This window comes from Cyprinodon tularosa, unplaced genomic scaffold (assembly GCF_016077235.1).
Source record: "Cyprinodon tularosa strain WSP-4 unplaced genomic scaffold, ASM1607723v1 ctg599, whole genome shotgun sequence".
Taxonomy (NCBI): Eukaryota; Metazoa; Chordata; class Actinopteri; order Cyprinodontiformes; family Cyprinodontidae; genus Cyprinodon; species Cyprinodon tularosa.
The window spans coordinates 223,640-248,371 of NW_024039339.1; the positions used below are offsets into that span (position 1 = coordinate 223,640).

A 24,732-nucleotide genomic window follows, 5' to 3' on the forward strand; every position below is an offset into this window, starting at 1 on the left:
AACACCATATCAATCTCTTTTACTAATGAAATATTGCTATATGTCATCGTTATGCTACGAAATCCCCCGAAAATTCACCAAATTTTGCCATATTTTTATATGTTGATATATTGACGCGGCATCGATCTATTTTACTAACAAAATCTCACAAGAATTTGCAAAATATCACGAGTTTGTAACAGAACGATGAAATTTCACGAGATTTTGAAAGTAAAATAGATCGATACCGCGTTTTTAAAAATCTATTTGATATCAGCATATGAAAATATATTTGAGTATATTATTTTTCAAAGTGTCAGAAATGGATAACAAAACTGCTATTTTCAATGACTTCTTGTTTTTGTCCAGCTTTAACATCGGTATCGATATCGGTTATCGGCTACATGAGTTTTAAAATATCGGCATATCGGATATCGGCCAAAATCCCAATATCGTACATCCCTACTCTGCATTTAACCCGTCTCCATGGGAAGCAGTGGAGAGTTACAAATAAAGTGTTTTCTTTTTTTTTGTGCGACGCTGTCATAATGTCAACTGCTAAGCACTTTCTAATGAGCTATTTTAACTTGATCTAGTGTGGACCAATATCTGCACCTTTAATTTCACTCCCTGGGAGTTAGGTTAACACTTCTAAACGTTCTGTGCAGAAGGTGCTTGAGGTTTGTCCTGGTATGGTAGTACACAGAAAAAAAAAAAAAAACAAGTGTTACTTTAACAACGACAGAGCTGAATTTAACTCTGTTTCAGATCATATTTGGTCCCATTCAAAAAGAGTGTAAAAAATTCTATAGCTAGTGTTTGATTTTTTTTATTATTAGTGTTAAAATCAATGAGGTTCACTGCATGGATGTCAAATTTTAAACTGACAATTAAGTCCAACACTTGAGCAGATTTACACTCAGTATAGTTTTAAACCCTCCAATTAGAGTTAAATAGGTTAGCTAGGTAAGTCTTCCAGTGTTTCCTCCTGTTGTAAATAGGTTTCTTCAGCCATTAGTACAAATAAGTCATTGGAAAGCGATGAACAGAGATGGCAAAAGTACTCACTTTCCGTACTTGAGTAAAAGTACAGATACTTGTGTTAAAAAATCCTCTGGTAAAAGTGGAAGTACTGATTAAACTTCTTTACTCAAGTAAAAGTAACAAAGTACAGGCTTGTAAATGTACTTAAAGTATAAAAGTAAAAGTAGAAACCACTTTTTTCATGCCGTTGCCTACATTTTAAATGGATGTCTGCCAATAGGACTAGATCTCCGTTGTGTTCATTTTCAATCATCTCGTCGTCCATGCTACTACGCTAACGCCACCGCCACCAAGCTGCAATGATTTGCCGCCAATGAATACCGCCGAATCTGTCGATTCATCTTGTAGTGGTGCGTCAAATGCAACGTAGATTCCCATCCAATTAGATTGAATTTGGTATTGATGACGTGAAAAATAACGGTAACTCCATTGAAATGATTCAAAACTAAAGTAACGAGCCAATTTTTTAAAATGTAAGGAGTAGAAAGTACAGATATTTGTGTAAAAATGTAAGGAGTAGAAGTAAAAAGTCGCCATAAAAATAAGTAGTAAAGTAAAGTAAAAATATCTGAAAAATCTACTTGAGTACAGTAACGAAGTATTTGTACTTTGTTACTTCCCATCTCTTCCTCTGGAGCTCCAATTACTGACGAGGATTCACAGGACCAAACAAACTATGAAAATAAATATATAATAATTGAACTTCATTGATCTCACATTGGAGAAATTTAGCTCTGCATTTAACCCGTCTCCTTGGGGAGCAGTGGGCTGCCATTGTGGGGCACCAGGGGAGCAATCAGGAGTTAAGGGTCTTGCTCAGAGACCCAGAGTGGCAGTCTGTGGGGGTGGGGCTTGAACTCAGAAGCTCAGGATTGCAAGCTCTCTGCCCTAACCACTAGGCCGCCCCTCCCTGACACTTGCATTCTGGAAATGCCGTAAACCTTCCTTCTTTCCTTCTAGTTGCTTTAATTCTATTCTAGTTTTAGTAAAACAACAAACCTATTCTATTCTAAAGGTGATGCTATCTGAGTCTGTTTCTGCTCATATTTCTGAGATGCCCAAGTGGGCGTCTCATCATTTACCCGTCCCCCTATCTCCAGCACTTATGTGCTGTTTTTCATTACTATGAGGCCTCAGTGTGTCATATAACATCAGTAGGCGCTACAGTGAGAGTCTGCTGAGGATGCAGCAGGTCTTTCTTCTAACAGAAAACAGCCATATACTCTGCTTGGAGACGCAGTTATGGTTTTATGCACTGGTGTGTTGAAGAATCATTTTTAAAAAGTCTATTTGATGGTTCAGCTTAATGGAGATCTTCTGTGCAAAAGACTTTTCACCTGAGAGTAGGTTTGAGAAAGGGCACATTTAAATAGCAAAGATTAGCGGAGTATTTTATAGAAATGGCAGCGGTTTAAACATACTTTTTATTTTACAGCGTGACATTTAGGAAGTCAGGAGGTCAGCACATTGGCTGAAAATCTGTAGGATGACTTTATAACTACAGTGAAGAGGTAAAAAATAAAGAATAGAGATTTAAGGTGACTTATATTCAGTAAAGTGATCTTATGTACATTGAAGTATGAAATGTTGGAGTTGAAATACAGTATTGTTATAAAGTGTAAACAGTGCAGTTTCAGGTTTGGTAAATAAATAAGTTTAAGGTCCGGTCATTTTCAGAATTCAAACTTCTCAAAGTTCTTTAAATATAAAATTATTCCATCCTGTTCAATAAATGATCAGTGTTTTTAATTCAGAGTAATTTTCATGTGAATGTGCTTTACTGGAGGCATCCATGTTTGTCAAAGAACACTACTGCCACCTACTGGTTAGTGACATTGTCACTGTGCGGTATCGGCTGTTGATCAAGTCCCAGTGCTGTATCTGGTGTTTGTCACAACGCGCTATTATCCAAGTCATCTTGAAAACATTCTTCTTCCAAATGTTGGCTACATATTACGGGTTTTTTCTCTGGCCAGAAGTTCGATGGCAAATCCTCCCTCTTCAAGTTGGCGATCCAACGACCAACCCGTCCGTGGAGGATCAGGAATCAGAAAGGTGGAATAACTCTTTTTTTTTCACTTTTACCCGATGTATTCCAGCATCCAGCTGCCATGCACGTGGGCATTGTCAGTTTCACTATAGCTCTGGTGAATTTCAATGGTGAAGTCCTCTGGAAATCTTCAATAATTGTTGTTGATTGCAGATGTGTCTAGTAGTTCCCATTGATTTAGCTTGGAAAGCGGGGAGAATGGCGCTAGGCTTACCGCACCGTGACGTCACTGCTGGAAGATGGCAGGAGGGAGGGGCTACTAGATTTGGGAAAAAATGGCCGCTCCCAGACTCAGTGATGAGCTACAAAAATGACTTTCATTTTTCTACTGATTAAAGCTAAATTCATTAAGTCACAACAAACACATCTATTATTATTCTATTCTATTATTTCTTGCTTTTCCTTTAAAACAGGCTCTTACTGCACAGTAGTGTTATTACATTTTGGACCTTTTGTTTCTGTTTAAGTATTTATTTTTTGGGGTCCCAAGTTTGCTTTATTTTGTTCCATGTTCTCTAGATTTAGAGCTTCTTTCTGTTCTAAGTTTTGCTTTTCCTGTATTCTCTTTTCTTCAAAATCTTTGGTATTATTTTTCTAGTTAGTCTCTTATCTTTAGGTCAGGTTTTCCATGGCTTCAGTTATCTCCTATTCCTTCTCTCCTCCTGTAGTTTTACCCTCGTTCATTCCTTATTTTGTCATCATTAGTTTTATTCCCCTTTAGCCTCATTTAAAGGCACACTGTGTAACTTTTGGCCACTGAGGCCGTAGACCTATAACTGCCCATGTTTTGCTTCTACTAAACATTTGTCATGGTCCTTGTATTTTTCACATGCAGAGCACACAGAGGAGACAGGTAGGGCAGATTTAAGATTGTTTATTTAAAAAAAAACGAAAAAAAAAACAAGGACGACACACAGAGTTTAGTCAGGGCGTCTGGTAACAAAGGGAGCGTGAAGCACACTGCAACAGAGAGTCAGAGTTAATGGGAGAACGTGTACGATGGAAACGACAGCACCAAGAGGATTACTGCGTGGGATGCGAACGATCCACCGGGGGGCGTGAGTGGGGCTGCCGAGGTCTTTAGGCGGGAAATGCACGAGCTTGCAGCGGGGAAGGTGGCTGCCAAGCAGGAGGAGGCGGAGTCTCCTCAGAAGGTGGAGGCGGTTCTGGCCCTTCTTGTGCAGGACGTCGGTGTTATAGGTCCAGTCCAGGTTTTTATTGAGGTGAACACTCAGGAATTTTAAACTCTGGATGTTCACCGGGGGGGTCAGGTGGGGGTCTTCTCCTGAAGTCGATCACCATCTCCTTGGTCTCACTGGTGTTCATAGATAGTGGTTTTTTCTCACAGCAGTCCATGAAGTCTATAGCCTGACGTAGTCCTACTCAATTCTAGTCAGAATATGAGTCTGATGCTGCTCCATAGAGCTGTGATTATGGGGCGTGTTTTGAACGAACCAGGAAAAAAAATTCCTCTGCACTCAATTGGATAGACCTACAACCAATAAGAGCAACGGAGTGCGTGACGTATGTTAAGCGAGGCATAGTTGTTGTCAACAAAAATCAAAGCGTGCAGTTGCACGCCTAGAATAAGAAGATGAGCCTTGATGGCGTTTCTCTGTTCCTCTTTTAAAATAATTTGCTGTCGATATCTTCTAGAACAGACCTAATAGCAGAATCTACTCACCTAAACTCTCCAGCGGCAGCCATTGTTGTTGTCACCCAAGCGCGCTTTGGTCACGTGGTTGATTACGTTACTGTTGATCATCTGTCCATCATCGTATAAAGCCCGCCCTGACAATTTGATTGGCCCGCCAGATATTGTGCTAGCATACTCGCGCTACTATTGAGCAATGCCAGACCGAACTTCCCGACCTCAAACGTTGTGGGCGGGACTAAGTTCGGAATGGCACCCAGGCTATGAAGTCTACTGAAGTCTTTTTGAATCCCTAACAGACCTCTGAGTGTTGACAGTTCTACTTTAAAGTCTGTAGAGCTAATTGCCTCGGCCACCAATGTAGCAAAGCAATATCTTTTTTGTTGTTTGTGGGTTTTTTTATATCGATCAAACTGTGTCTGAAATAACGGATGTTTGAATGATTGATTAAATTGGTTATTGATGTCTGTCATTAAGAATCTCTCTGGCTTCTTTGGCTCTGAAGAGATCATAGTTTTTATAACACTTAAGGCTAATTTATGCTCGGAAACCAGTTCGTCTGAGTGTGTCGCAGTGAATGCAGATATGCCCCCCCCACACACACACTCTGCTGCACCTCTCCAAAATTGTAGGTGACTGCAGACAGTGCTGCAAACAGGAGACCTCTGATTGGTCAAATCTACATCCGCCCTACACTATGCATATTTTCCTGTTTTGTTTTGTTTGTATGCCCCCCATTGTGGAAAACGAGTTGTTTTTTTCCTAAGGTCCTTTAGGAAGAAAAAAAACAAGCAAAATTAACTTGAAACTTAGAGAGTTAGCGGAATAAAACTCTACAGGTGGAAAAAGAAACACTCGATATCAACACAGATGCGTTTCTTTACTCATATTGAAAAATTGATGATATTGACAATCTTTCATGCAATAAATCCAAAAACTAAAAATGTTTCAGTTGTTTTTAAATCTGAATTTGTGTGGCGGGCCCGGTACAGGGCCCAACTGACACAAGCAGGTGTTTATCTATTTATAGAAATGGCCCAAACATAGTCACATGGTGTTTCATCCACATGCCTTTCAAATGGGGCATTACAATTTCTAAAACCTGTTTCAAAATTTTTATTTCACAAATACCTTTTGTTTTACGGCTGTGTAAACATATTAAATGAGATTTAAAATTCCACCCGACATGTGTGACTCTCTGGGAGTAATGCAGCAGCAGGTATTCATTGTTAGCCCCGCCCCTTAATGGCCAACATAATTGGACACTAGAGGCTCAGACCTTTCCAAAGAGGGGTCAGAGGTCATTGTGCAATCATTTCAGGTGATGTAACCGGCATGTGTTACCTAAGCTGCTCTGTTATTCTCATTTTCTATTCAGTTTGGTGATTTTATTGATAAATTTCACCTAAATCTTAGGAGCAAAGGCTTTGCCTCATGCCTCTTCAATAAATGAAATTGGCATATTTGCCTGAGCAGATTCCCTTTTATGAGTCGAAAAATGCAATTTTAGTAGTGATGATGAGATGAAGCCTCATGAGGCATTGGACCGTTTGGCCAAATAGGCTATGTGCACAATCTGGCGCTCGCTAACTTCCGGGTTCAACGATCCCCAAAGTTCATGAGGCTTCATGTGAACATGTCACCACCTACTGGTGGAGGGCAGAACTACAGTTTGTAATAAAATCTGTGATTTTTTTTTTGCAACTGTTTTTCTTTTTTTCCCCTTTTAAGTTCCCTTGAAATTATTAATGGTTGGTGTGTATAATAAAATCTTTTGTAAGTTTTTTTAAGTGTAAAATTTCTTAGAAAAATTTAAGGTTCACCGTTTTTCTGCCATTTTAGTGAAATAAACTCAAGCAGACAGTGAAAGTGTTTGTGCAAATTTGGGAATTAAGAGAAAAATGAAAGGTGTTTGTCATTTTTATTCAAACATTATAGTTTTTCCACGTTTTTTGGTTTTAATCAGGTTGGAAGTTGTGTTCAACCAATCTTTTGACTAAACCGACCTAATTTACCCAATCTATATTTTTACTCGGGCAAAACAATGATAATTAGTCTCATCAACCAAAATAATTAAGTTTAATCGAAATTTTCAAAAGTCAAAGACAGGTCTTGAACCATCAACTTCCAGAGTGGGAGCCTGTCTCTTACAGATGACGCCACCTATGTAGATGCTCTTACTCAGGAGAAAATACTTGTTAACACTGACGTGTTAACGCTGGCTTTGTCCGGTATTTTGCTCAAATTTGATCATTACATTGTTTATTCTAACCAAATTAGCAACTAGATTGGTTGTTTTTCCAACCAATCTATTATTAGAATCTATCCAAACTTTATCCAGCTGACAGCATCTCTCCTCCAATCTCCCACATCTTCACTGAACATTGAGGCTGTTTAGATGCCTTTCAAAATTCTTGCGCGTTCTGAACCACTTTCCGAAGCGGTCACATGGTATCACGGTAACGAGGCCTCTGACGTCATCAATTTTGGCCCCTCCTCTAAATGAATCACGCCTCGACACGGGCTTCGGGGAAACGCCCCCCTCCATTACTCGACACACGCCTCGAAGCCTCGGCTCATCTCATAACATCACTAAATTTTAGCACTTTTGGCATTTTGTGAAAATCCCATTTCCTCCTGCTCACTAAAACCTTTGTGGAACAAACATGCTTCATCTGATTTAGTCCAAATCTGCTTGAGTTATAGTCAAGATGTGGATCTATAAAGTCTGAGGTTCATCCAGAGTTTCAAATGGGCTTTCATGGGGTTTTAAAGTGTTTATTTTGGAAAACAATATGGCAAGGCCAAATATTTTTCATGTTTTTATTTGTTTAATCATCTATAAATCAGACATGGTGGCATTTAAAATATAAAATAAATATTCCTCAATGCTTTTCTGTCATAGAAACGCAAAACAATTGTATTTTCAATTTATAGTTTAGGAGCTGAACCTGCTTTAATTGACATATGTAATTACAGAAGGAATTTGCTCCTAACACCTCCTGAGCTTAAGGGTTTAAAAATACCATTGAAAGTTTCTAAATGTCTCTCTTGACAATCCTGCTATTTGCTGTTGCTGTTATTATTATTGGATCTATCCATCCCTACACGCCGTTAACAAGGAACTACCTGCTGCAGTCAATCTAAAGAGAACTTTACCATATTCATTTTATGTCACTATTAAACCTAAAACCAGTGTTTAAAAAAAAAAAAAAAAAGCTGATTGATGTTGAATGTTGCTTATGAGTTCCACTTTGGAGAAACAGCAGTTTAAAACCATTTTTTCAGGTTTTAGTCATTGAAACCTTCCAAAAAATAGATGAATTAAGTCCATTGCATGTTACTGAGCTCTGCAGACGAATGAACAACAGATGCATCCAAACCCTGCAGGAAAGCAGCTCTAGAGTTACATTTCTACTCATTGTTGTCAACAATGCCGTCCAGATTGACCTTATAAAGCCTTCAAGTCAACATTTTATAAACCCTGAGCGGTTGCATCTCCCTCTATGCTAGTATTTGGTTTTGTAGCAGACAGTGGGAGCTATTGACCAGCTAATCTGCATTTTCCATGTCAGAGTTTGACCTTTCCAACCATTGATTTCTGAGAGTAGTGAAGCCCAGTGCCTCACGGCCATAAAGGTTCTTTACTACAGATTGAGGCAGATGCAAAAAAGAAACAAAAGTATCATTTCAAAATATAAATGGTTTGAACTGAAGGTACTTGACTGTCGATTTAAGCTTTGTCCTTTTTATTGTATCTCCCTCCAGAGATAAAAAAACTAACTAATTCCCATAATTTGTCGCTAATTGCTTCCCATACATCATTAACTCTTTGGAAAACCTTGCCAATTAATCCTGAGGGGTGGTCTGAACGTTTATACACGCTTTTTGTCAGTGTTGGGAGAAGTGATGCTTTAACCGCTCTCATCTATCATCCCTCGTCTTTTCACTTGCTTTGGAGGTAATGGGATGGAAATATTAGCTATCAGTGGTGCTGATGAAAAGGAAATTGTACAGTAGCAAAATGAGGTAGAGCTTTTATAGTGACTACCAATAATAGATGAGAAATACTGTCGAACTGAGCTCTAGAAGCGACACACTCAGCAGTAAAGCGACTTTGTTTTGCCTCTACTTGGTATCCTTAGGAATTATTCTGTGTGCTAGGCGATAAAAAGCACAAGTAGAAGGTGATAAAGCTCGTCTGGAACCTTTTACCAGAATGAAAAGTGGCTTTACGCTTCCCGTATAAGCAAAAACAGCAGCACTGCTTAGTCCTCTTTATTTAGTTCCCCCTAATGCAGCAGCACTTACACAGTTTAATTATGAGCTTGCCTCGTGGGGAAGCAGTGGAGCGAAGGAGGGTTTATTAATAGAAATCATCCTGAAAGATCAGCTGTTAGGCAGCCTTTTGCAAAAAAAAAAAATACCGAATGAGGAGGATAGGTGATATATTTACACAGATCTTAAAATATGATTAAACAGGAGGCAACCGCCTATAATCTCTGTGACAAGGAGGCAATTAGCCCATGAAGCACTTCAAATCAAAGACCCTGACATTGAGGTTCCGGTAGCTCCTCTATTTCAGTTTCGGCTCATAATCCCAGCAGGATTTTAATTTCGACATATCAGCACCCACCCCTCCATGCCTCCATCTGTGGCACAGACCTTGCCTTCATATCGCCTCCGGTAGCGTGGCAAACTGCTAGTCTGTGTCCAGCTAATGTAGCGTTGAACGGGGGCTGAAGACCGAGATAGACCAGAAAGAGAGAGGATGGAGGACCAAGAAAATATATAAACTGATGTTTACAGAAATGTTACGGGTTTACAGGCTATGATTCAACCAGTTCATTTAAAATTAGGGCTGGGTGATATGGCCTAGAAATAAAATCTCAGAATTTTTTCTTAAGTTTGATTTACGACCCCCAACTCAAGGTACCTGTGGTTTGGCAGCTCATCTCAGGCGTCTTAGTTTTTAATCTTATTAATAAACCCCGTCCTCTCCACAGTATAAATTGGCCCAATGTCTTTGGCTTTGTTAAAAATTGACTGCTCAGTAATTGATCTCTACCGTGCTTCTTTCCTGTCATGTGGTAGGGTTGAACGAGGGGGGTTTGAAGCAGCATGTTAGTCAGGCAAAAGCATAGGTTTGATTTGAACTTTGGGACACTGTTGCAAGGGACAAGCAGCAGATGCTGGAGCTGGAAAAATGAAGTATTTGATGTTCGACGTGCCAAACGAAACGTAATCCCTGGAAAATGTAATAGTTTTCCTGGGATTTTGCCAAAAATGCAAATAAATGCCAGAGAGAATGTGTTAAAAAAATAGTTGTATTTCCCATAGTCCTTGAATGCAACATGGAAGACGACAACTCTTCAGCTACGCTGTAAGCTGTCAATCACATTTCCCTGTAACCTGATATTCCAGACTAAATGTGAGATTAAATGTGTAACTTAGTGTGGCCCCGATGAATGAGACATCGGAAGATTGTTGATGAGATCAACCCGTTGTTTTTCAAACCATGTCTGAGCCTATTGGCCAACGCTCTGACCAATGAGCGAAACTGACTGTGACGTAGGAAGCGTGACAGGAAGCTGGTGGGGGAGTGGAAACAAACAGTCTGTCGGTAAAACGGCGAATACGTCCTTCTTAAAAATAAATGAGCATCTAGCCTCTTCCTGCTCACGTTTCAACGAAAACCCAAAGTCTAATCCTTCCAGAACTGATTCCAAAGCTGAGTCAAACCAGAACTGTTCAATAGTTGCTTTTTCCAGCGTCGTGCAGCTTTGTCGTCACGCCCTTAAAACCCCGCCCACTTGGCCTCCAGAAATTCACATTCACGTCTCTGCGCTGTGATTGGCCCATCAGTTCTAGGGCCTTGGGCATTGATCGAGGCTAGACCAATGGCAAGCAAAAATGATTTTGGCCGCTGGCGGGTGGGGCTAGTTTACTAGGCTAGTTACCCCGCCCACAATTAGATTGGACTGAAAAAAATAATAATTGAAAAATCTGAAAATATAGAATCTGATTCTGCAATTAAAAAAAAGGAGAAAAAAAAACAAAACAAAAAAAGTTTAGTTGGAATACTAAACTGAATTATGAGTTTTTTAATCTGAGGGGAAGAATTTAGATAAAATTCTTATTATTTTATGTTTCATTTTTTAGTTTCTCAGATTCCAAGAAAATATCAATTTCTATTTTTTCAGTTTCAACTTTTGTTCTTTCAGTTTCAACTAAGATTTGTAAGTTTACAATCATTTTGACCCCTTTCTGACTCCATACTTTTGTTAATAATTTTTCCTCCATCCAAAACTTATCAACCAGCCTTTATCTACGAGACAATTAATCTTCTTTGATCCTTTTTGCTACATCTGCTCAATTCTTTTTAAAATTCACAGCGATTATCCTCCCTAAAACTTTGCAGATGAATTTCTCTAACTATAAGTTGGAGTCCAGCTAAGTGTGTGATGATAGTTTGTCTTATTAGACAGAACTGACTCGAATGTGACAGAACAAAACTGAGGAAAACTACTTTAGCAGCGCCTCTGTTCTGCATTTTAGTGTAGTTGTTAGAGCTCTAAAATGCCCGTTTGGAAAAGGTTTGGGAGAATTCATGCTGTGACCCACAGCGTGCTAGCAGCAGTGTTGCTAAGCAACAGAAGCACGATCAGGTGTGAATCAGGACATAGTTCACTGCTATGGTGGCCTGTTAGGTTAATATTTTCAGTAGTTGTGTCAGACTGAGTCCGGAACAGAAGTTAACACCAGAAGTCAGGTAAACCAGAGACCTTGCAAGTGAATCAAGACCCCAGCAGAAAGTGGGGTTTGGTCAACTGGGATGAATTCCCCCACAAAACTATGAACCCACTCATTATAATGGTGAACTTTGATGCATTAAAGCTGCTGGATGCTACCCTGAGTAAAGATACATCAGCTTTGTCCACAAACTGACCAACCAGTGTGGAGTGTGCAGTAACTTAGGGCCCTACGTTCCTGGGGGCCCCATAAAACTCTGTTTACATGTATTATTAATACAACTATTCCTTATTTGTGCACATTAATTATGTTTTTGATAAAAATCCTTTGGCTAAAATGGAACCTAGGCGGAAGTTCAACTGAAGAAACTCGTTGCTTTCCTTCATCCACCTGCAACACAACCAATCAGCTTTGAACCACACCTCCACGAAAGCCAATTGGCATCCAATGTTCATCTTAAAGGCCTACGATACGCACCTGTCTGCTCCTGTGCGCAGGCGGCGGATGCGCTGTGTGACTTCATACAGATGACACCGTTTCAACTCAGCTGGACTCTTACTGCGTTCCCTGTCTCATCTTAACCGGTCTGGCAGAAGACCGCCATGTTGAGCCTGGTTCTGCCAGAGGTTACTTCCTAAAGGGGAGTTTTTCCTCTCCACTGTCGCTTCATGCTTGCTCATCATGGACAGGTTCTCTCAACCTGTGTTATCCAGCTGGACTTCCATCTTCCAGGAAGTGAAGCTCTAGTATCAGCTCACGCAGTCCACTGGATCCCAGCATCGGGGGGGGGGGGGGGGGGGGGGGGGGGGGGGGGGGCCTGTTCTTTTTACTCTTGTTCATGCATATTTATCAAAATTAAGCGCTTTGTTTGCTGCCGAGGTCTGAGCGCCAAAGACTAAAGTAATTGAATCAACCAAAATTTGTTCTTATTGTCTTTTCTCGTTGTGTGAGTTTTTCACATTGAAATGCCATCAGTACGTTGATAATATTTAGTGTTTCTCAGCCCCCCTCCTTCAGTGTCCACCATATTGGATCAGTCCATTTGCTGCACATGTTCAGGAAGGTCCAAACAGACGCTAACTTTCTCTGAGCCTTGCATGGTTTGACCTCTAGGAATACTTCACTGTATATCCTCTCCCGGGAAAAGTCCATGTTGTTTCCCAGGCTAACAGAAAACAGCTACAATTATGTGAATGAGATGCTGATCATGACATTGAAAAGTCAGTTTGTTTCTTGTCCATTCTATTTGACAAAAAAAAAAGGGAATTTTTAAATGAATAAAACCAAAACAATCCTAATGGTAAAGTCGATCCCTGTTTCCTTCGTTTCAACACCAGCAAATTAACTTTAAAGTTTATTTCCTCCTGCACAGAATATGCTGGCAGCTATTAGTGTGAAAAACTGACAGGTTTAAGGGTTGAAAATCAAAGCTGAGCAAATAATCAGCTCAACCTCATCATGTTGTTGGTTTACTGATGGATGAGCTCAATATTCCAGCAGGTGGAGACTCCCCGATATTACTGCGCTTTGGATTGACATCATGTGTGTTTTCTATAAATTCTAATAACAACCTGCCCAAATAATTATATTAGGATTGATCCATAACCTGAATATGTCTTTATTTTACATTATTTAACATTCCTGCCTCTGAAAGAAGCGGTTAATGATATTAGAAACTTCAGACCCTGGTAGCAAGCAGCAAAATAAACAGTCACTAAAAAGACAACTGAGAAATAAAGAATGCTGGATGCTGTTTTTTTGGGGCTTAATTTAATGATTTTAAACTGAACCATTAAACCAGTATATCCAATAATAACAGACAGACTTACTGGGATTTATTGTTGGAGCTTTCAAATTGGAACTGACTTGGGTTTGAAGCTAATCTCACTAAATAAACAGAAAAAAAGGTGATGATGATGGTGAAAGGCTGATTTTTAGAAGTTGCTTGTGGAAATAAGCAAAGCAAACACGACTCAATGTTTAATTCTTCTGTCTACAGTAGTAGTCACCTACTTTTTTTTTTGTTGCTCATTTTTTTCAGTCCATGTTGTGATCATCGGTGGCTGCATTTCATTCTAATATGAATGACATCCATCTGCAAGCAGCAGGGGGGGGTTTATCATTAGTCAATACGAGACAGATGCCTAGGGCCCCAGACAGCAGCAGCAAACGATGCAAAGAGCAGTGTTGCCAACTTAGCGCTTTAGTCGCTATATTTAGCCACTTTTCAGACCCCTCTAGTATTTTGATTTCTAAAAAGCTCCTAGCGCCAAATCTAGAGACTTTTTTCTGCTACTGGAGACTTCTGTGACAACATCTAAAAGCAGCGAACTCTGCTAACTTAGCGAACTCTGCTAACTTAGCGCTTTAGTCGCTATATTTAGCCACTTTTCAGACCCCTCTAGCATTTTGATTTCTAAAAAGCTCCTAGCGCCAAATCTATAGACTTTTTTCTGCTACTGGAGACTTCTGTGACAACATCTAAAAGCAGCGAACTCTGCTAACTTAGCGAACTCTGCTAACTTAGCGCTTTAGTCGCTATATTTAGCCACTTTTCAGACCCCTCTAGCATTTTGATTTCTAAAAAGCTCCTAGCGCCAAATCTATAGACTTTTTTCTGCTACTGGAGACTTTGGAGACAACATCTAAAAGCAGCGAACTCTGCTCTCCAGAGCCAGTAGATTGGTAACCCCGCCTCCTGCTCTCCTCTATCTTGTCTGCTGTCATGATTCATGCAGCTATTATTTCATCCAAATGAAAAATGGAGAACAGATAAGCAGATCATGGCTGGTCTACAGTGAAAAGAAGGACTGGGTTATTTACTTTGGCCTTTTTGGAAACACAGGAAGGAGCAATCAGCTAAGTGAGCTTAGTGCTTGGAAAAAATCTTTCATTCCTTTAGAGACAGCATGAAAAGTCAGCTGAGTACAAAACATAGAGAGGAAAACAAGAAGAAAAGGGACAAGAAGAGAGGGACACAACCTAGAACAGATAATGGATGTCTATTCTATTAACATTTCTCTATCTGGAGAATGGGGCTGTTTGATGTGCTGCCTTCTAGACTCAAAGGGCCCCCTGCCTGTCTTTGCCTAGGGCCCCACATTTCCTAAATCCGCCCCTGGCAAGTAGACTCATCAGGTGTTAACATTTTGTATCCTTAAAAGTCAATCCAGTGTAGTTTATGCTTAAATTATGCAGCGACTTTCAAATTATACCTTTCTTTTCAAAGGGGCTGCATCCAAACAAACGGATTCCCAGCTGGGATTTGGCACAGGCTACTGGCAGCGACTGAACTGCAAGAAAGGAGCAGCAGGGGGCCGAGTTCTTGAACAGAGAGCACCTTTTAACGGCTTTTAAAGATTATTTATACTCCAGAGGATCAGGTTTTATGTCTTAGTGGGAATGTTCCATTTTAAAAACAGACATAGGTTGTTTGGCATCAGACACTTTGGCTCCTGAACAGGGGGCTGTCTGAAATCACACTATCTGTTATCTGCTCACTGATGTGCTAGTAATGCAATATGGATTTTTTCTTCAGTCCTGATTACCTAAAGCGTGCACCATAACCGCCCACACATCCAGGCGTTCCTGGAGAGAAGCTGCTGCAGAGATGTAGAGCTTTCTATGTAATCTGTATTTATTTAATCTGAGGTCTGTGAATGAATTACTAAAAAGTTCAGAGAGTTGTAAAGCTCCTGAAAATATTTTGATAAAATTTGTAAAAACTTTAAAAGAGGATGTTTGTTTCTTTTCTCCAAAGCTGACAGATTCTATCAACCAACAGCAGCTTAAAGTCTGGCTTACTTTGGATTTAGGTTGGCCTAAATCTAGCCTCAACATGACTGGGAATATTCCAGATATTCCCAAGGGTGGAAAAGTTCCATTGGTTTGAAGATTAAGATTAAGATTGTGTGTGTATATATATATATATATATATATATATATATATATATATATATATATATATATATATACACACATATATATATATGTGTATATGTATATGTATATGTATATATGTATGTGTATATGTATATATGTATATATATTTATATACATATGTATATATATACACACACATATATATATATATATGTCATCTACGAAAGTGGTTAAACTTGACACTGTTTTAATTATCCATCACATTTTGTGTGGAATTAGTAATCCCATCTAGGAAAGTGGTTAAATTCCCAAATAATAAACCCTGGGTGACTAATTAAATCAGCCATTTATAAAGAAAAAATATATATATTTTATTCAGGTAACCCCTCGAGGAAATACCTTTTCCAGGGAAGTTAAAGTGGAAATAAGGAAAGCTAAAAAAAATGCAACAATAAAATTGAAAGTCTGTATAGTAGAGGGGATTGCAGCGTAGCCTGGAAAGGAATAAATTCCACGGCATCAATGAATCAGTCCTCGGCTGAGACCAGGCTGGATGGTGTTGTACCCAAACCTTTTTTTCCATGGCAGTCAACGATGAATGAGTGAAATCAACCAGACACGCGCCTGTTGGTCTTACTTACAGAAAGCACGAGTATGTCTCCCACTCTTGTTGGGCCTGTTAGACTAAAATACCACAGTGTTGTGATTCAAGCTTAAAACCAAAGATTTAAAACCTTTACAGTGGCATCCATTCAAAATGTTCCTTCCCAGGCAAACGCCAGCTAAATAGTAGCCAACTTCCCTGCAACTCCCAGCAAAATCCCCTCCAACTTCCAGCCACTGCAGTGACCCCCCCTCTTCCATATTTTTTTTACTCTGACTCCAACCTTTCACTGAATTATAGGGTCTGACCAGGAGGTGGCGCTTCTCTTAAGATCTTAATCCTAGACCACAAATCCTGACAGAAAGAATATTTTAGTACAAAGATAGATTTTTAAAAAGCCAAGGACCCATCAAGGAAAGTGGGGAAAGTTTGAATGGCTACTCCTGTAAACTGAGTTTAAATATGCCTCACAGTTTCATGTTGGTCTCTAAAGAACGGTGGGAGGAGGCAATATGGCCACAGCACAAGTGCCAAGTGGAAAACTCCATCAGCTTTGGAAATGCACACTTTGATCAAATTTAGAAAAGAGGCAGTGGAACAATTTACTCCTTTACTTTTTACTGTATATCTTTTTCATGGCTTAAAGTCCCTTCTGTCTATATATAGTATGTATATGCTTACTAAAGAGTGGGTTTCACTAAGGTGGGGGGTTTGCTTTTTTGTTTCCCTCCAATATTTCTCAAGTTAGATTAACAGCTGGTTTTTGGATATTTTAATTACTGAGAAAATATCACTTAAAAACTGACGAAGGCATCATTGGACCAAAAAAGTGTCTTGGATCTGGAGAAAACTTTCAGTTATTTACCTAAAGGTGTCTTGTGAGTTTTTTTCTGTAAGAGTTAAAGAGACCAGAAACTCTCTTGCTCAGTAGTCTCCAATCTGTTGAAGCCCAAGACCTAACCTCCACTTTGGTGGGAAGCAAAGTCTCCCTGTAGAGTTGTTGCAAGAAAAATAGCCCAGATACTTCAAACTTGAAGCCTTTTATTCATGAATTAATTCATAAATTGTTTTTGAATTGCAAAAAATGTTTTGGTCCAACAGTTTAAATTAATGCAACACAGAAAACATTTAAGTAGCATATCCAACTGGCCATAGCTTCAAATAAACACCTCAGATTCAATTAATCTCAACACAAAACTAAAGCAAAGTTATTATCTTCTAAAGCTTAATTCAAGTCACATTATTATCAACATTTTACCAAATAGAACTATAATGTAAACATATTCTCAATATCCCTGTGAAAAACCTGGCGCCGCCTCGGGTGGCAGCCTGTAGCCTCAGCTCCCGCAGAACGTGCGTTTTTAACTTTTCTTGTTTTTCTTATTTATTGTAAGTCCGTACATAAACGTTGGGACAATGGCTGGATTACGTTTTGCGATTTTTCTCCGTGTTCTTTTGTCACTTTTTTTACTTTTTGTAACTGAGAGCGTTGCCGGCAGTAGCGGGGGCATTGTTTACACGCGTGATCAGCTGATTGCTCTGTATAGGCCCACGCTGCTGCCCGGAGACAGACCTGTGGTCCCGGAGGAGTTACGGAGGAGACGCCGGGGTTGCAGAGCTGGAACCAAGCGGAGGGAGAGGAGGAGGAGACATAGGCCAGCGGTCCCAGCGATGATAGTGGGAAATGTGAGGTCTTTGGTGAATAAGGCGGACGAGCTCTCAGCGCTGGTGAGGACTCAACGGGAATACCGCGAGTGTAGCTTGTTTTGCTTTAGTGAGACTTGGCTACACTCCAACATCCCGGACAGCAGTGTGGAGGTCGCCGGTTACAGTTTGGTACGTGGAGACAGAGACTGTTCTAAAAGTGGGAAGAAGAAGGGCGGCGGGCTTGTACTTTATGTGAGTGAGAGGTGGTGCAACCCTGGACATGTCAGAGTGAAGGAACGTCTCTGTACCCCGGACATTGAACTGCTGGCTGTGGGAATGCGCCCGTATTATTTGCTGAGGGAGTTTATGTCTACCATTGTTATTAATGTCTAAATCCCCCCCTCAGCTGATGCAGCGGTGGCCTGTGACGTCATCAGCTCTGCCGCTGCTAAACTGCAGACTGATCATCCAGATGCGTTTATGGTTATTACTGGGGATTTCAATCATGCCTCACTGAACAATACTCTCAATAACTTTCACCAGTATGTTAACTGCCCCACCAGAGACAATAAAACACTGGATTTATTATACACCAATACCATGGACGCATATGACGCCGCAGCCCTCCCTCCCCTCGGCAGGTCAGACCACAACCTGGTCTTGATGACCCCGAAGTATGTCCCACTTGTGAAAAGGCAGCCGGTGCACACCAGGGTGGTGAGGAGGTGGACACCAGAGGCTGCTGAGGCACTGCAGGACTGCTTCGAGTCCACAGACTGGGACGTGTTATGTGAGCCACATGGGGAGGACATCGATGAGATGACCAACTGCGTTACGGATTACATCAGATTCTGCAAGGACACCACCATGCCAGCCAGGACCGTCCAGTGCTTCCCTAACAACAAGCACTGGATTACCAGTGACCTGAAGGAACTTCTGAACAAAAAGAAGAAGGCTTTCAGGTCTGGAGACAGAGAGGAGCTGAGGAGAGTGCAGCACGAACTCAGGGATATGCTGAGGATGTGCAAGGACAATTATAGGAGGAAGCTGGAGGCCAAACTCCAGCAAAAAAGGGTGAGTGACGTGTGGGCTGGAATGAAGTACATCACGGGGATGAAGGGGAAGGACAGGCAGACATCTGGGAGCCTGGACAGAGCGAACCAGTTCAACCAGTTTTTTAACAGGTTTAGCTCACCTCCTGCCACCCCTCAGACACCTCAAGCCCCCCACACACTCACACTGTCCCAAATGGCTCAACCCTCCCCCCAGCCTTCTCCTGTACAGCACCTCTCTACCACCCCCCTCTCCTCCTCCTCCTCCTCCACTGAGGACATCTGCACCAACCCCCGTGTGACTACAGGCCAGGTTAAGAGGCAGCTGGAAAGACTACATCAGCGCAAGGCTGCAGGCCCTGATGGCATCACACCCAGGATCCTGAAGACATGCGCCAGCCAGCTGTCTCCTGTACTGGGACATCTCTACAACCTCAGCCTGAGTCAGGAGAAAGTCCCGTTGCTGTGGAAGACGTCGTGCTTGGTTCCTGTCCCCAAGAAGCCGAGGCCATCCGACCCAGCAGACTACAGACCGGTCGCTCTCACATCGCATGTGATGAAGGTCCTGGAGAGACTGGTCTTAGCCCAGCTGAGGCCACAGGTGAGGACGTTTCTGGACCCTTTGCAGTTTGCCTACCGGTCCCACTTAGGAGTTGACGATGCTGTCATTTACTTGCTGCAACGAGCCCATTTGCATCTGGATGGTGGAGGAGGCACTGTGAGGATCACTTTCTTTGATTTCTCCAGTGCTTTCAACACCATTCAGCCTCTGCTGCTGGGTGAGAAGCTGCGGGTGATGGGTGTCGACGACACAAGGATGTCCTGGATTACTGACTACTTGACAGGCAGGCCACAGTTTGTCCGTCTGGGCAGTGTCCTGTCTGATGTGGTGGTCAGTGATACAGGAGCTCCACAGGGAACTGTGCTCTCTCCCTTTCTCTTCACCGTATACACCACTGAGTTTCAGTACAACTCTGAGTCATGTCATCTGCAGAAGTTTTCTGATGACTCAGCTGTTGTAGGGTGTATAAGAGAGGGAGAGGAGGGGGAGTACAGGACACTGGTGGACAGCTTTGTGGAGTGGTCCGAACAGAACCACCTGAGGCTGAATGTCAACAAGACCAGAGAGATGGTGATTGACTTCAGGAGAGAGAAGAGGTCTTCACAGCCACTACGGATTAGGGGGGAGGTGGTGGAGGACTACAGATACTTGGGAGTGATAATTGACAATAGACTGGACTGGAGGTCTAACTCTGAGGCTGTGTACAAGAAGGGGATGAGCAGACTCTATTTCTTGAGAAAGCTGAGATCCTTCAATGTGTGCAGCAAGATGTTGGAGATCTTTTACCAGCCTGTTGTTGCCAGCACCATTTTCTTTGCTGCTGTGTGTTGGGGCAGCAGCATTAGAGCCAGCGACACCAACAGACTTGATAAAATCATCAGGAGGGCTGGCTCTGTACTTGGACTCAGGCTGGAGTCTTTTGAGACTGTGGTGGAGAGGAGAACGCTGAATAAACTCTTATCCATCATTGACAATGATCAGCACCCTCTCCACCACACAGTGGTCAGACAGCGGAGAACCTTTTCTCACAGGCTGCTCCAGCTCCGCTGTCGAAGGGACAGATACAGGAAATCTTTCCTACCATATGCCATCACATTGTACAATAAAAAATAAACTCTTGTTTCAGCATACAGTAACCAGCACTGTACTGTACTGCACTCCATGTTTTTAATACATTATTTATAATTTGTTCACTGCACCTTAGGACTGTTCACTGTACTTTTATAATGTAAATACATGTGGATGTTATGTGATTTTTTACTTTTTCTTTATCTTATTGTGTTGTGACTGTCACTATGTGTAAAGCTGCTGCTACACTACAATTTCCCAGCTTGGGATAAATAAAGTAAATCTATTCTATCTATATCTATTCTATTCTATTCTATAATATAAGAAAGTGAGGTACAGCTTTATGTCCAACTCAAAAAATAAAAGTGTGGCCTATTTACTTTTGTATGAGGTCACTATTTTGTTCATAGAAGACAAAATAAGGACAAAAACAGACAAAATAGAACACAGCAGAAGACCATATAAGATGACATGGTGGGAATTAGTACCATATGTCATGAAATGCGGACAGGTGGACCCAGTATTCAAGGAGAGACAGTCAGTAGGAAAGTTCAAAAAGGTTAATTAAATTAACAAAAACTAATGTGGAACTGTGGCTCGCGGACACTGCAGGATGGGGAGCGGGGCACCGCCCAATCACAGACACTCTGGTTTAACAGTCCAGTCCAAGAATGTCCCCAAGTGCTGCAGTCCCAGAGGGCATGCTGGAAGCCGATCCTGGTCAGGGATCCAGAACAGAAAGGAACAGACAAGAACAGGATCCAGATCAGGCAGGAACAGAACAGGTAGCAGGATCCAGACTTCCAGGCATCCACAGGCTCCCAGGAGGGTTCAGAGTCTGACTGGGTCTGAAAGCATGACCAGCTGGTCCCGCACAGGAGCAGACAGTATCAGGTACAGATGAGCAGGCTCAGTGGAAGAGGGTAGCCGAGACAGGACGTGGAACCAGAACTTGATGCAGGACTTTAAACTGGTCTCCTCCCTGGAGCCAGGCTTACTGAGATAAAAACTGAACCTCCCAACTTATTGAGCCAAAAACCCAGAGGACTCTGTGGGGGAGGAACAGTGGACGATCAGGAGACACGACAAACACTAAAGCCCTCTTTCCACTGGCAACTAGGATCCAGGACAGGAACCAAGGAGTAAAACTAACAGACATGCTAACAGAAAGACAAATAATGATCTGGCCCTGAATGCTCAATCTGAACTGAATATAAACCAGAGGAAACAGGTGAGAGGAATAAATTATAATTAAGGCAGGGATGAAAAAACAACAGGTGAAAGGAATTACTAATTAAGGAGGAGCAAACAGGCCAGATCATGACACCATAGCAATAAACTGAATTGAAATTATTTTGGATTATTCACAAAGGTCACTATCACTAATTATCTAGTTTAATGTAAGCAAATATTTCCTTGGACCTGAGCTGTCTGACTTTGAAACATTCCATTTAAGGCACAATTTGGGATCATTTCAGGAGCCAAGCATTTGCTCCAGCTCAGGGTTCCCTGCATTAGGGCCACAAATCTCCACTTTAGCTCTGACTGAATAAATACATACATTTCAGATGCCTGGATGTGTTTAGATACGGTTTTGGATTCCTTTTGATAGACTTAAAATCTTCCAAACAAGTCATACAGTAGTCGCTCAGTCTTGACCAATAATGAGTAGATTTTCAACTAGCAGCCTGATGCCTTCTGAGCAAAAGCTGTGTTCATTTTATGTTGCTTTCATTCCTCGTTCAGAAACGTAGGAAGACTAAAAAATATACATTTTTGCACTTGTGAATTTCACAGATGGAGAAAAGGTTTCCAGTGTTATCTTTATGTAGAAGGGTGGATCTGGAGTGGAGCACATCAGTGCTAACCTGACTCCGCCAGATGGATTTGCTCCGCATATCCATCTGGAAACCTTCTGTTGTAGTAATTTTGGGAAGGGGCGAAAATACTGGTTAGCTGATTGGCCTATGTTGGTGATAGACGGGCCAAATAAACCAATCAGATCAACGAAGCATATGACGTACTAACAGAGCGACGACGAAGAGGAGCCAATTGATAGATCAAACTCTTGCCGAAACCAGTTGGGAGAAGAGCAAAAACATCTTTTCCTCTGAGAAAAGCCTCCAGAGCAGTGTTTTGCTCTTCTTTCAGTGAAGAAATACTCTGTAATTCCCATAAAACTTGCTCGATAGCCACGCTAACGCTAGTTTCATCGGCTGAAGCCGCCATGTTCTTTAGACTGAACTGTCGCGCTTCTCGTTGCGTCACACCTCAACCCGCCTCAGAGCCAACGCTGATTGGACGTTCGTTTGGAGAACCGCTCCAAATTTTCTTTAACGGAGAGTCTCCAGATTGATTAGCGAGTGAAATCTTGAAAGCTCGCGAGATCAGGACGGTCTCACGAGGCTACATCAGTGCACCTCTGTTCCTAGCTTCTAAAGCTAACCCAGCTCGCTGTAGCCTCTCTCTGCTAGTGCAGTTTCCCCCAGCATGCTACCTTCTCTCCCTGCTCTAGTGCAGGTAAAGAGGGCACTGATTTCCCTCTGCTCCTGTCTGAGCTCCAGACTGCCGTCTAACCTAACCCTCTGCTGTCCGGGTAATTTCTCCCCCAATGTGGGACAGCAGAGCCCTGGAAGTTGGTCCATTGAAAGAGACCATCATCCAGACCTTTTCTCCATAATGGTTCCTTCTTTGGGAATCTGGTGAACCGAGGAACGCTGAGAACTTTGTTCGGCTCTATAAAGTAAAAATACACCATCAGACTTTCGACTGACATGTGAAATACTTTCGCTGGTCAGCCGAATTTCAAGACCGTCAAAACACGACATGGCTGCTGAAAGAGTACAACATTACCGTCACATAAGTGAGTGGACATTAATAGAAACAGAATGATAAGTGGGTGAGAAGTATTCACATATTTACAATCAGATAAAAATTATAAAATTCAGTCTTTTTTAATGGAAATGGATCCTTTATATCTTTTGCTGCTTTTAGCTGATTTTATTCTGTGTTCAGCTCTATAAGAGCTTTCCCACAGCATGACCCTGTAGATCAACCAAACTGTCCAGTTCGGGTTCTGTCGTTTATATTGTTTTATATTCTACATCTGTAAAGGAGAAATAACCGCTTCATTCTTCATATTTTGTTAGTAAAATAAAAAAATGTCTTTTTTTCCTTTCAACTTTAGCATAAAGTCTCTGAAATTTATTTTTTACTGTTGGTCTGTTGATATAAAGATGAATATATTGAAAGTTAATAACAGCTTAATCAATGCTTCTGCATAACACTTTATTTCAAAATCTTTATTTTTTCCCTTTACATTTCAACAATGTTTTAAAGATTAGCCACTCTTAAGATAGCACGCTTCCTTACAGAGATGGAAAAAGTCATGTTTGCATTCTTCTGCCTTTCAGAGTCGGAAACACGCCAACAAAGTGCGGCTGTATTACATGCTACATCCTGTGGATGGAGGCTGCCCCGCCAAGAAGCTCAGAACAGACAATGTGAGTCCTGATTGTTCCGTCCCTTGTTCTCTGTAATCAGTGTGAAACATGCATGCATCAGGCCAGGGCTGTGGGACGCAGTCATTGTGATCTCTAATTATCCTCTTCATGTGTCAGAACAGCAGCCAGATAAACAGCAACTCTTCGTTTCTACGCCGGTAAACAATGGGTGGCGTGGGACGCCGACCTTCCATTCAAACCACATGTTTGTGATTCAGCCTCCAGACTCTCTCAGTCACACGACATGTCCTTTCATTCCACAATACATAAAGTTGCTGGAGAAGATTCTCAGTCATCCAGGTCATAGTCATTCCAAAAAAGTTAAAAAACAATCCACTGGACTTTGTTTCCAAGTTTGAAGACGTTTCTCTTCCATCCAGGAAGCTTTTTCAATTCAAAATATCAGACATAGTGTTGAGTTCCAGGTTTGATTCAGCAGCCCAACAAAGTCTTGTTTTCGATTGAAAAACATGCAAATAGAAATTAATGAACGGGTCCACCTCTTTTGGAATGGCGGCCGTTTGGCTTCTTTTCGTTAGTCTGCAATGCCCCTTACAAAAAGAAGCCAAACGACCCACATTCAAAAGGGGTGGACCCGTTCGTCCCTTTTCTTAACAAAAACAAGCCTTTGTTGGGCTACTATTATAAAGCAGAGGTCACATATTAGCGGACCCACCTGCTGGCAAATCCGGACCCAACCTGATTTAAAACATTTATAATTACTGCATGTTGTCCGACAACAGTGTCTAATTTCACTTGCGCCTCTTCTCCTGTTAATACGGTAAAGCCCTGGGGAGCGTCCGGCTCCAGGCTGCACGTGATCCAAATGAGCCAATGAGCTGTCAGTCTGGGTTGCTGCTGCTGCTACTTTTAGACACAGCAGGCAAACCTGTGGCAAGCCGGGCGATGGGAAAGAAGGAGAAGACCATGAGAA

At 41.5% G+C, this 24,732-nt stretch overlaps 1 protein-coding gene across 1 annotated transcript in view; it reads left to right on the plus strand.

Moving 5' to 3' along the window:
• The window catches only part of zmat4a (zinc finger, matrin-type 4a), a 246,768-nt gene that overhangs the window by 80,266 nt on the left and 141,770 nt on the right, over nucleotides 1–24,732 (plus strand). The window contains exon 3 of the mRNA XM_038306972.1: nucleotides 23,709–23,798. Within this exon, the coding sequence (XP_038162900.1) occupies nucleotides 23,709–23,798 (90 nt within the window). The remainder of the gene's footprint in view (nucleotides 1–23,708; nucleotides 23,799–24,732) is intronic.